Source organism: Physeter macrocephalus, chromosome 15, assembly GCF_002837175.3.
Source record: "Physeter macrocephalus isolate SW-GA chromosome 15, ASM283717v5, whole genome shotgun sequence".
Classification (NCBI taxonomy): Eukaryota; Metazoa; Chordata; class Mammalia; order Artiodactyla; family Physeteridae; genus Physeter; species Physeter macrocephalus.
The window spans coordinates 36,680,972-36,693,377 of NC_041228.1; the positions used below are offsets into that span (position 1 = coordinate 36,680,972).

The 12,406-nt window shown below is 39.4% G+C and overlaps 1 protein-coding gene across 9 annotated transcripts in view; it reads right to left on the bottom strand.

Annotated features, from left to right (window-relative positions):
* Positions 1-12,406, bottom strand: part of VPS13B (vacuolar protein sorting 13 homolog B) — an 802,500-nt gene that overhangs the window by 140,682 nt on the left and 649,412 nt on the right. For all 9 annotated transcript variants that reach the window (XM_028500192.2, XM_028500193.2, XM_024115869.3 and 6 more), the window contains exons 38-39: positions 4,297-4,504; positions 3,809-3,993 (exon numbers count right to left, since the gene is read on the bottom strand). In XM_028500192.2, coding sequence (XP_028355993.1) covers positions 3,809-3,993; positions 4,297-4,504 — 393 coding nt within the window. The remainder of the gene's footprint in view (positions 1-3,808; positions 3,994-4,296; positions 4,505-12,406) is intronic.

Here is a 12,406-nt window from a genome sequence, read left to right on the forward strand (position 1 = left end):
TGTAATGCTTTTGAATTATACAGAATAGGAGCACAGACATCCATGTACTCATTGATCCATTCAACATACTGAGCATCTCCACTGCAGTGGATACTATATGGAACATAATGAAAATTAGATGTGATCATTTCCTTTGGAAACCTACAGTCTAGAAGGGAGACAAGATATGGATAATTAAAATGTGAGGAATAGGTGAGAAACAGCGTAAAAGTGGTGCCATGAAGTGTTACAAAACTTCAGAGAAAGGCAGTATCATGTTTGGAGATGGTGTCCAGGAAAGGCTTCATGGAATAGATGGCACTGGAGCTGTTTGGATGTGTGGATAGGATTTCAGCAAAAAAGGGAGAGACTCAAACGAAGAGGGAGTGGTACGGATGTGGGAGACCACAGGCTGGTTCGGGAATGCTGAATAGGCCAGTTTGATTAGAGCATAGATCATGCGGAAGGGAAGGAAAGGCAAAGCTGGGTCGGGAGGTTCTGCAGGGCCCTCTCAGTCTAGCAGTGATAGGACCGCTGAAGGTTTTTCTCAGGGAATGACACAATCCACCTGTTCCTTTAAGAACTTAGTAGGATAGGTTGGAAGGAGAAGAGATTGAAGGCTAGAATTTCACTTAGGAGGCTTTTTAGTGGTCCAGGCATTTGCTTGTGAAGAAGTGGAGGGAAGGAAATTAACATTTATTAAGAGCTCACTATGTGTAAGGCACTTATTTGTTTTAGCGATAATATTTTACTTAAATCTCATGACAACTCTGCAAGGTAAATAGCATTAACTCTGGTGTTCAGATGAGGAAATTAAGGCTCTAAGAGATCAGCAGTTTGTCTAAGGTCACTGAGTTAGTAAAATCCAAAGAGGGAGGGGAACAGGAGTCAGCAGTTGAGACTTTAATGTCTACATTATCTACACTATACCATGTTGATAAAGGGCTTTCTTTTTATAAGTTCCCTGCTATTCAGGATTGGTAGTTCAATATTTTAGCGGTGCCTCCAGTACAGACCTAGAGATAATCACATAGAGCAGGAAAATGATTATGACAACAGAGAGGTTTAATGCTGAATGCTTGAATGCTTGAATGCTGAAAATAGGGAAATTCTTCTACCCCAAACAACCAGAGAAACTTGCCTGCTAGACAGAGAGCTTCTGATGAGCGGACAGTGTCCCATCTGTCTCTGAATCCCCAGGAGTATGCTCAGGGTCTGGCACTGCAAGCACTCAAGGAAAAAGCTGTCATATTTCTACAGATGAGGTCACCCCAACCCCTGGGACAAATTCTGCTCCTAGCCGGGGGAATATGAGGTTAGGCTGGGAGCGCAGTAGCATGGCAACTTTCTGCCAGTCCTGCTCTGTCCTTCCATCCCAGCTGTCCATTCTGGGTGTTCTTTCTTACCATTGGGATCAAGGTTTCCCCTTCAGCTTACAGTAGGTACAACCCTGTCTTGCTTCTTAGGCCAGCATCCTTGTCTTTGAACTCTGCCATGTATCAGCTCCTCTCTCTCCAACAAGATATGAAATGTAGCAGGACCTCTCTGATACCAGCTCTTTGCTTGTTGAAATCTGCCAGGCTTCCTGCACGCAGTGCTTATGTGCCAAGTCTACTGTATAGGCCCCTCAGACTATCCCAGATCTCCTAGACTACTCCAGCTGGTCTGTAGAGTCATTAGACCCCAGCTCTCTCTGATCTAGCCTGTGCTTCTGCTTGATGAAAAGACTTTTGACGATCACTGTAATAGTACTGGTAGTACTCGTACTTACATAGCACTTACCATGTGTCAGGCATTGTTCTATGTGTCTTATAAATATTAATTCCTATAAGCATTACATTATTAGTGGCCTCTTTTTACTGATGAAAGAAAAGCAAAACAGAAAACCTGAGGCTGAGAGATTAAGTTACTTATCTAAGGTGACACAGTTTGCAAATGGCAGAGCCAGAATTTGAACCCAGGCATTCTGGCTATAGTTCATTCTCTTAAGCACTATGCTCTCCTGCCTCTCCAGTGGCAGTGAGAAGATGAAGAACATGTCACTAGTGAATGTACTTACTACCTTAAATGCTCTGTTTAATACAACTGGCATAATACTACCAACCAATAGTTATCAGGCTTATGTTAATTAACATTTAACTATAAATCTGAATCCCAAAATCAGTTATAAAGAAGCCCTTACATGATGCTGAAACTTTGATATATGAGTATTTTCATTTTGACTGAAAATACTACAGATGTTCTACATTTAGGCAAGTCTAACAAGACAGTAGGATTCAAAGACAATGCCATTTTATTTAGCAAAAATAATCCAAGAATACTGGGAGAGAAGATAATCATGAATATGACCTTGACAGAAGGGGAAGCAAATGTGAGGATTTAAGAATCAAAGCAGAGTTGCTAAGAGGGTAGATCTTAAAAGTTCTCATCACAAGAAAAAAAAAAAAAAAAAAAAGAAAGTAGATACTGTTGACATCTTGGCAAACTGGATCGTTCTGCATACTCTAGTTCACTTGACAAAATGATGACACATTTCACTGTTATCAATTCAGATAACATTGATTTGATTGAATTGAATTGATAACATTTCATTGTTATCAATTCATCTGACTATATTATAACCAGGAATTTAAACAAGCATATAATAATACCAATGTTAATATGTACTGTGTTCTCCTCTGATTTGTATTATTATTCTGAGTTGTTAAGTATAGAGCAGTCATTTAAAAAACTGGCTCATATTTCTATACCGGGGCTGGAGATAAGTGATCAAGACATACAAGAGAGGTAGGCAGTGCAGAGATCAGAGGTCCTTACAGGCCACAGTAAGATACCGAATTCTGTTAGTTTTAAAGGGAGCCACCATCAGGTTTTAAGTTAGGGGAGTGATGTAACCTAACCTACATTTTCAAAAGATCACTCTAGCTGTTGTTTGGAAAATGCATTACAAGGAGTAAAGGATGGAATCATAGAGACCAATTAGGAAGCTACTGTAGTAGGGAACAGAAGATGGTAGCTTGAACTCAAGTTGTACCAGTAGAAACAGAAAGAAGTAGATGGAATAGGGACATATTTGGAGGTAGAGCTGACATGACTTGTTGATGAATTAGATGTGAGCAGTTAGGGAAAAAGAGTAATCAGGAATGACTTCGAGTGGATGGTTATGTGATCTAGTAATAGGTGGACAACTAAGAGAAAAACAAATTTTAGGAGAAATTCAGATCCACAGAATATTAATAAGTAGAATAATAATATAGTGCTATCCACACTCAGGGAAATGACAAGCAACAGACTTTCCACAAAATCATACAGAATATGATCACTGGTTAGATGGTTTTCCTATCAGCCTACCACAAGGCCCAAGACCATTTTCTGCTCGGGAAATGAAATGAAAATTAAGTCCTCCTTTCTGGCCTTATGGGGACATATCTCATTTCATAGAACAGTTCTAAAAATGCTGACGAGTGTGAGCACATGGTAGGTCCTCAGAAAATGTGTGGTGAACTCAGTGACACCTGTTTGTCCCATTACTAGCTGGAGACTACATAAGCTACCTGTAACAGGTTGAAGAGTAGAATTAAGAACTCTCAGGATTGCCATGTACCATGAATCTGAATGACATTATTCTCTTAGTATACAATTTCTAGTATGTGTCTTGTGTGTGTGTGTGTATGTGTACATACGTATGTGTTTGTATACGCACATACATGTGTATTTCTCTCTAATACAACCTATGGAAAAGATAGGTATGCTCCCAACATTTTTCCTATGAGCAAATCAGCACTTTCCCACACTGTTTTTTATTTTGAAATGAAGAGTCATTCCATACCTGTAGCATATCACCAAGGTCTGCTGTGCTAATATCTGGATCCTCTGTGGTGTTGAAGGGCACAGGAGTTATGCGCACCAGGGTGAGCACTCTAGGTTCTGGATATCTCCATAACATCATCCCTGGGCTATCTTCGGTTTCATTGTAAAACAAGACTTCATAGACACCAGGCATTTTCAAAGGTTCTGTTAAACGAAAGTATAATTAATTGTATGCTTTTGAAGGGGAACATGTTGTTTTATTATACAAGAAAAAATTATGAGTATAAAAGAAAAGAATATAAAGCAGCTGGTTGATCATGTTTACATGGTTTAAGACAGGAACAAATCAAGAATTTTCCCTTAAGAGAGACTGAATGGCAATGTACTATTTCTGTACTGCAGGTACTGACTTACTTTTCAAGCGATCTTGATGTGTTATCATTTACGGACTGTGCAGGTAAAATAAACAAACGCACACACAATCACACTGAAGCTATCACTACTTACCAGCATCCCGTATATATTGAAACAGACCTGTCCGTAGGTCATCTGAACTTTGCTCACTTTTAAATATCTGATTTTTTTCCATAGGAGATGGAATTTGCGGCACTGTTTCAGAAACTTGCACTTCAAAATTTCCCTCCTCTTTAAGGTATCCATTGAGCAATTCATGTAGAAGAACTAGGCAATTCAAATGTTCTTGACCCCAGAAAACCTTTAAAATCATATGAAAAATTTTACTGGCTTTAACACAAACACTTCATGCGGATAATTAGGTACAATCATATTTGAATTAGTTCGAGACTGTAATTACATTTAATTTAACTATTGATAATAATTAAACTATTATTTTTAAGAAGCAGTTGACCTATGGGATGAAATTCTATTATTGGGTAAATACATAAAAACAAGAAAATTAAGTATATCATATATTGTGTGGATAGCAATCAATTTTAAATGCTGAATTGATAATGAAATTATGTTGATGTGAGGTAATGTTTATGAATTAACTTAGCTAAGAGGGAAAAGAACATCCATTACAGTCTGAGAGAAGGCAAGGAAGATCCTTCTAGGCCAAAATGTTAATAATATTGTAGAACAGCTTCTACATTTTGTCATAAGATTACATGAACACATCTTGATTATAGGGTTCCTTTCTTTGCACTTTCACTCTTCAGAAAAAAAAAAAAGAAGATGCTCAATGAATCTGAACTTAAAAGGCTCCCAACTTTAGTGTTTAGTGAGAAACTGCCAACAAACAGTATTCCACAGCCCTTGAGAACCAACTGTACAGGAGCTATGGTACAGTTTCAGAACAAACTCTTGGTATTACATCTAACAGAGAGGATCAAGTTCCCTTTTTCTGCACGTGAAGAATATTAGTCTATAATGGAAGTATGACCAGTGGGTAATAATGATTAATGTCAGAGGACATAAATTTTCAATAATATTAAATTTCTCTGAATGTATTGGATAAAGGCAATACAACCATAATTTCTAAGAGAACCACCTAATACGGCAAAGAAGAAAAGAATAAGAGGTAGAAAAGAATAAGCCTATGCTTTGTGGGTAAGTTTTAAACCCTCAGTTTAAGTCCTACTCTCTGGAATTAAGGCATCTCAGAAATAAAGGTAAGAGGTATGATACTAAGTCTATTTTTTTTCTCACCAATCTTATTTTTATTGAATCCTGAAAAACAGAGATAGGTGAAAAGTCAAGTTGGGGAGTCAAACACTGTGCTCCAGGTTTTAAAATGTCAACAGAGTTTATAATGTAGAGATGATATACTTTATTTTTGCTCTTATTGTTGCTTTTAATGTGGAGTTACTTTGCTGTCTTGGAAAAATGGTAATACAATTACTATTCTGGATAAAACAACACAAAATCACATGCTGAGTAAATCTATGAAAATTTATAACAGATACTGAAAATCTCCAAACCAATCAATGTAAAGCAATAAGTTAGTGGCCTCCCCTACATCTACCTCTGTGTCACTAAGAAAACTGGTGAAAAAGGTGAGGCAAGACAACTTTTAGATGAAGACAAGAAATTCATATTTAATATGCCTCCACTATTAACAAATTAGTCATTTCCATTTTCTATAACTCTGAATTCCTCAAGCTTTTTAGATTTGTGTCAAATTTGGGGAACATCAAATCATATAAAGAACACATTCAGGATAGCTTCAAGATGGCGGAGGAGTAAGACCTGGAGATCACCTTCCTCCCTACAAATACATCAAAAATACATGTACATGTGGAACAACTCCTACAGAACACCTACTGAACGCTGGCAGAAGACTTCAGACTTCCCACAAGGCAAGAAACTCCCCACATACCTGGGTAGGGCAAAAGAGAAAAGAAAAAAACAGAGACAAAAGAATAGGGATGGGATCTGCATGTCTGGGAGGGAGCTGTGAAGGAGGAAAAGTTTCCACAAACTAGGAACCCCTTCACTGGCAGAGACAGGGGGTGGTGGGGGGAAGCTTCAGAGCCACGGGGGAGAGTGCAGCAACTGGGGTGCGGAGGGCACAGAGGAGAGATTCCCGCAGAGGATTGGTGCCGACCAGCACTCACCAGCCCAAGAGGCTTGTCTGCTCACCCGCCGGGGCGGGCGGGGGCTGAGAGCTGAGGCTAGGGCTTTGGAGGTCAGATCCCAGGGAGAGGACTGGGGTTGGCTGCATGAACACAGCCTGAAGGGGGTTAGTGCACCACAGCTAGCCAGGAGGGAGTCAAGGAAAAAGTCTGGATCTGCCTAAGAGGCAAGAGACCACTGTTTAGGGGTGTGCGAGGAGAGGGGATTCAGAGCACTGCCTAAATGAGCTCCAGAGATGGGTGCGAGCCGCAGCTATCAGCCCGGACCGCAGAGACAGGCATGAAATGCTAAGGCTGCTGCTGCCGCCACCAAGAAGCCTGTTTGCAAGCATAGGTCACTGTCCACACCTCCCCTCCCAGGAGCCTGTGCAGCCCGCCACTGCCAGGGTCCCGTGATCCAGGGACAACTTCCCCGGGAAAACACAAGGCGCCTCAGGCTGATGCAACCTCATGTTGGCCTCTGCGGCCACAAGCTCGCCCCACATTCCGTACCCCTCCCTCCCCCTGGCCTGAGTGAGCCAGAGCCACCTAATCAGCTGCTCCTTTAACCCTGTCCTGTCTGAGCGAAGAACAGAGGCCCTCAGGTGACCTACACACAGAGGTGGGGCCAAATCCAAAGCTGAACCCCAGGAGCTGTTCGAACAAAGAAGAGAAAGGGAAATTTCTCCCAACAGCCTCAGGAGCAGTGGATTAAATCCCCACAATCAACTTGATGTACCCTCCATCTGTGGAATACCTGAATAGACAACGAATCATCCCAAAATGGAGGTGCTGGACTTTGGGATCAACTGTAGACTTGGGGTTTGTTTTCTGCATCTAATTTGTTTCTGGTTTTATGTTTATCTTAGTTTGGTATTTACAGCTTATTATCATTGGTAGATTTGTTTATTGATTTGGTTGCTCTCTTCCTTTTTAAATTTTTTAATGTATATATATATTTTTCGTTTTTCTCCTTTTGTGAGTGTGTATGTGTACGCTTCTTTGTGTGACTTTGTCTGTATAGCTTTGCTTTTACCATTTGTCTTAGGGTTCTGTCTGTCCTTTTTTTTGTTTTTTGGATAGTTTCTAGAGCTTGTTATAATTGGTGGATTTGTTTTTTCGTTTGGTTGCTCTCTCTTCCTTTTCTTTATTTTTTTTACTACTTAAAAATTTTTTTATATTTAATAATATATTATTTTTTATTTTAATAACTTTAATTTATTTATATATTTTTCCTTCTTTCTTTCTTTCTTTCTTTCTTTCTTTTTCTCCCTTTTCTTCTGAGCGGGGTGGCTGACAGAGTCATGGTGCTCCAGCCGGGTGTCAGGCCTGAGCCTCTGAGGTGAGAGAGCCAAGTTCAGGACATTGGTCCACCAGAGACCTCCTGGCCCCACGTAATATCAAACAGCGAAAGCTCTCCCAGAGATCTCCATCTCAATGCTAAGGCCCAGCTCCACTCAACGACCAGCATGCTAGAGTGCTGGACACCCTATGCCAAACAACTAGCAAGACAGGAAAACAACCCCACCCACTAGCAGAGAAGCTGCCTAAAATCATAGCAAGTTCAGAGACACTCCGAAACACACCACTGGACGCGGTCCTGTCAACCAGAAAGACAAGATCCAGCCTCATCCACCAGAACACAGGCACCAGTCCCCTCCACCAGGAAGCCTACACAACCCACTGAACCAACCTTAGCCACTGGGGCAGACATCAAAAACAATGAGAACTACGACCCTGCAGCCTGCAGAAAGGAGACCACAAACACAGTAAGTTAAGCAAAATGAGAAGACAGAGAAATACACAGCAGATGAAGGAGCAAGGTAAAAACCCACCAGACCAAACAAATGAAGAGGAAATAGGCAGCTTACTTGAAAAAGAATTCAGAGTAATGATAGTACAGATGATCCAAAATCTTGAAAACAGAATGGATAAAATACAAGAAACGTTTAACAAGGACCTAGAAGAACTAAAGAGTAAACAAGCTGCCTAAAATCATAGCAAGTTCAGAGACACTCCGAAACACACCACTGGACGCGGTCCTGTCAACCAGAAAGACAAGATCCAGCCTCATCCACCAGAACACAGGCACCAGTCCCCTCCACCAGGAAGCCTACACAACCCACTGAACCAACCTTAGCCACTGGGGCAGACATCAAAAACAATGAGAACTACGACCCTGCAGCCTGCAGAAAGGAGACCACAAACACAGTAAGTTAAGCAAAATGAGAAGACAGAGAAATACACAGCAGATGAAGGAGCAAGGTAAAAACCCACCAGACCAAACAAATGAAGAGGAAATAGGCAGCTTACTTGAAAAAGAATTCAGAGTAATGATAGTACAGATGATCCAAAATCTTGAAAACAGAATGGATAAAATACAAGAAACGTTTAACAAGGACCTAGAAGAACTAAAGAGTAAACAATGATGAACAACTCAATAAATGAAATTTAAAATTCTCTAGAAGGAATCAATAGCAGAATAACTGAGGCAGAAGAACGGATAAGTGATCTGGTAGATAAAAGAGTGGAAATAACTACTGCAGAGCAGGAAAAAGAAAAAAGAATGAAAATAATTGAGGACAGTCCCGGAGACCTCTGTGACAACATTAAACACACCAACATTCGAATTATAGAGGTCCCAAAAGAAGAGAAAAAGAAAGGGATTGTGAAACTATTTCAACAGATTATAGTTGAAAACTTCCCTAATATGGGAAAGGAAATAGTCAATCACGTCCAGGAAGAACAGAGAGTCCCATACAGGATAAATCCAAGGAGAAACAAGCCAAGACACATATTAAGCAAAGTATCAAAAATTAAATACAAAGAAAAAATATTAAAAGCAGCAAGGGAAAAGCAACAAATAACATACAAGGGAATCCCCATAAGGTTAACAGCTGATCTTTGAGCAGAAACTCTGCAAGCCAGAAGGGAGTGGCAGGACATATTTAAAGTGATGAAAGAGAAAAACCTACAAACAAGATTACTCTACCCAGCAAGGGTCTCATTCAGATTCCATGGAGAAATTAAAGGCCTTACAGACAAGCAAAAGCTAAGAGAATTCAGCACCACCAAACCAGCTTTACAACAAATCCTAAAGGAACTTCTCTAGACAGGAAACACAAGAAAAGGAAAAGACCCATGATAACAAACCCAAAACAATTAAGAAAATTAATAGGAACACACATATCGATAACTACCTAAAATGAAAATAGATTAAATGCTCCAACCAAAAGACACAGATTGGCTGAACAGATATAAAAACAAGACCCATATATATGCTGTCTACAAGGGACCCACTTCAGGCTAGGGACACATATAGACTGAAAGTGAGGGTATGGAAAAAGATATTCCATGCAAATGGAAATGAAAGGAAAGCTGGAGTAGCAATTCTCATATCAGACAAAAGAGATTTTAAAATAAAGACTATTGGGCTTCCCTGGTGGCGCAGTGGTTGAGAATCCACCTGCTGATGCAGGGGACACGGGTTCGTGCCCTGGTCCGGGAAGATCCCACATGCCGCGGAGTGGCTGGGCCCATGAGCCATGGCCACTGAGCCTGTGCGTCTGGAGCCTGTGCTCCGCAATGGGAGAGGCCACAACAGGGAGAGGCCCGCGTACCACAAAAAATTAAAATAAAATAGATAAATAAATAAAATAAAGACTATTACAAGAGATAAAGAAGGACACTATATAATGATCAAGGGATCAATCCAAGAAGAAAATATAACAATTGTAAATATTTATTCAAACAACATAGGAGCACCTCAATACTTAAGGCAAATGCTAACAGCGATAAAAGGGGAAATCGACAGTAACACAATCATAGTAGGGGACTAACACCCCACTTTCACCAATGGACATATCATCCAAAAAGAAAATGAATAAGGAAACACAAGCTATAAATGATACATTAAACAAGATGGACTTAATTGATATTTACAGGACATTTCATCCAAAAACAACATAATACACTTTCTTCTCAAGTACTCATGGAACATTCTCCAGGATAGATCATATCTTGGGTCACAAATCCAGCCTTGGTAAATTTCAGAAAATTGAAAACATATCAAGTATGTTTTCAGACCACAACGCTATGACACTAGATGTCAAGTACAGGAAAAATCTGTAAAAAATACAAACACATGGAGGTTAAACAATACACTACTAAATAACCAAGAGATCACTGAAGAAATCAAAAAATACCTAGAAACAAGTGACAATGAAAGCACGACGACCCAAAATCTATGGGATGCAGCAAAAGCAGTTCTAAGAGGGACGTTTATAGCAATACAATCCTACCTCAAGAAAGAAGAAACATACAAAATGAGAAATGATAAAGGAGAAGTAACAACTGACACTGCAGAAATACAAAAGATCATGACGGATTACTACAAGCAACTCTATGCCAATAAAATGGACAACCTGGAAGAAAAACATCTCAAATAAACCACCTAACCTTACACTTAAAGCAATTAGAGAAGGAAGAACCAAAAAACACCAAAGATAGCAGAAGGAAAGAAATCATAAAGATCAGATCAGAAATAAATGAAATAGAAATGAAGGAAACAACAGCTAAGATCAATAAAACTAAAAGCTGGTTCTTTGAGAAGATAAACAAAATTGATAAACCACTAGCCAGACTCATCAAGAAAAAAAGGGAGAAGACTCAAATCAACAAAATGAGAAATGATAAAGGAGAAGTAACAACTGACACTGCAGAAATACAAAAGATCATGACGGATTACTACAAGCAACTCTATGCCAATAAAATGGACAACCTGGAAGAAATGGAAAAATTCTTAGAAAAGCACAACCTCCTGAGACTGAACCAGGAAGAAATAGAAAATATAAAGAGACCAATCACAAGCACTGGAATTGACACTGTGATTAAAAATCTTCCAATAAACAAAAGCCCAGGACCAGAAGGATTCAGAGGGGAATTCTATCAAACATTTAGAGGAGAGCTAACACTTATCCTTCTCAAACTCTTCCAAAATATAGCAGAGGGAGGAACACTCCCAAACTCATTCTATGAGGCCACCATCACCCTGATACCAAAACAAGACAAAGATGTTACAAAAAAACAAAACTACAGACAAATACCACTGATGAACACAGAGGCAAAAATCCTCAACAAAATAGTAGCAAACAGAATCCAACAGCACGTTACTTTTAATGTAACGTGATCATACACCATGATCAAGTGGGGTTTATCCCAGGAATGCAAGGATTCTTCACTATACGCAATATAATCAATGTGATAAACCATATAAACAAACTGAAGGAGAAAAACCATATGATCATCTCAACAGGTGCAGAAAAAGCTTTCGACAAAATTCAACACCCATTTATGATAAAAACTCTCCAGAAAGCAGGCATAGAGAAGAAAAAGAAATAAAGGGAATACAAATTGGAAAAGAAGAAGTAAAACTGTCACTGTTTCCAGATGATGCGATACTAGACATAGAGATTCCTAAAGATGCCACCAGAAAACTACTAGACCTAATTAATGAATCTGGTAAAGTTGCAGGATACAAAATTAATGCACAGAAATCTCTTGCATTCCTATATGCTAATGATGAAAAATCTGAAAGAGAAATTAAGGAAACACTCCCATTTACCATTGCAGGTAAAGGAATAGAATACCTAGGAATAAACCTACCTAGGGAGACAAATGACCCGTATGCAGAAAACTATGACACTGATGAAAAGAATTAAAGATGATACCAACAGATGGAGAGATATACCATGTTCCTGGATTGAAAGAATCAATACTGTGAAAATGACTATACTCCCCAAAGCAATCTACAGATTCAATGCAATCCCTATCAAATTACCAATGGCATTTTTTATGGAACTAGCACAAAAAATCTTAAAATTTGTATGGAGACACCAAAGACCCCGAATAGCCAAAGCAGTCTTAAGGGAACAAAACGGAGCTGGAGGAATCAGACCCCCTGACTTCAGACTATACTAGAAAGCTACAGTAATCAAGACAATATGATACTGGCACAAAAACAGAAACACAGATCAATGGAACAA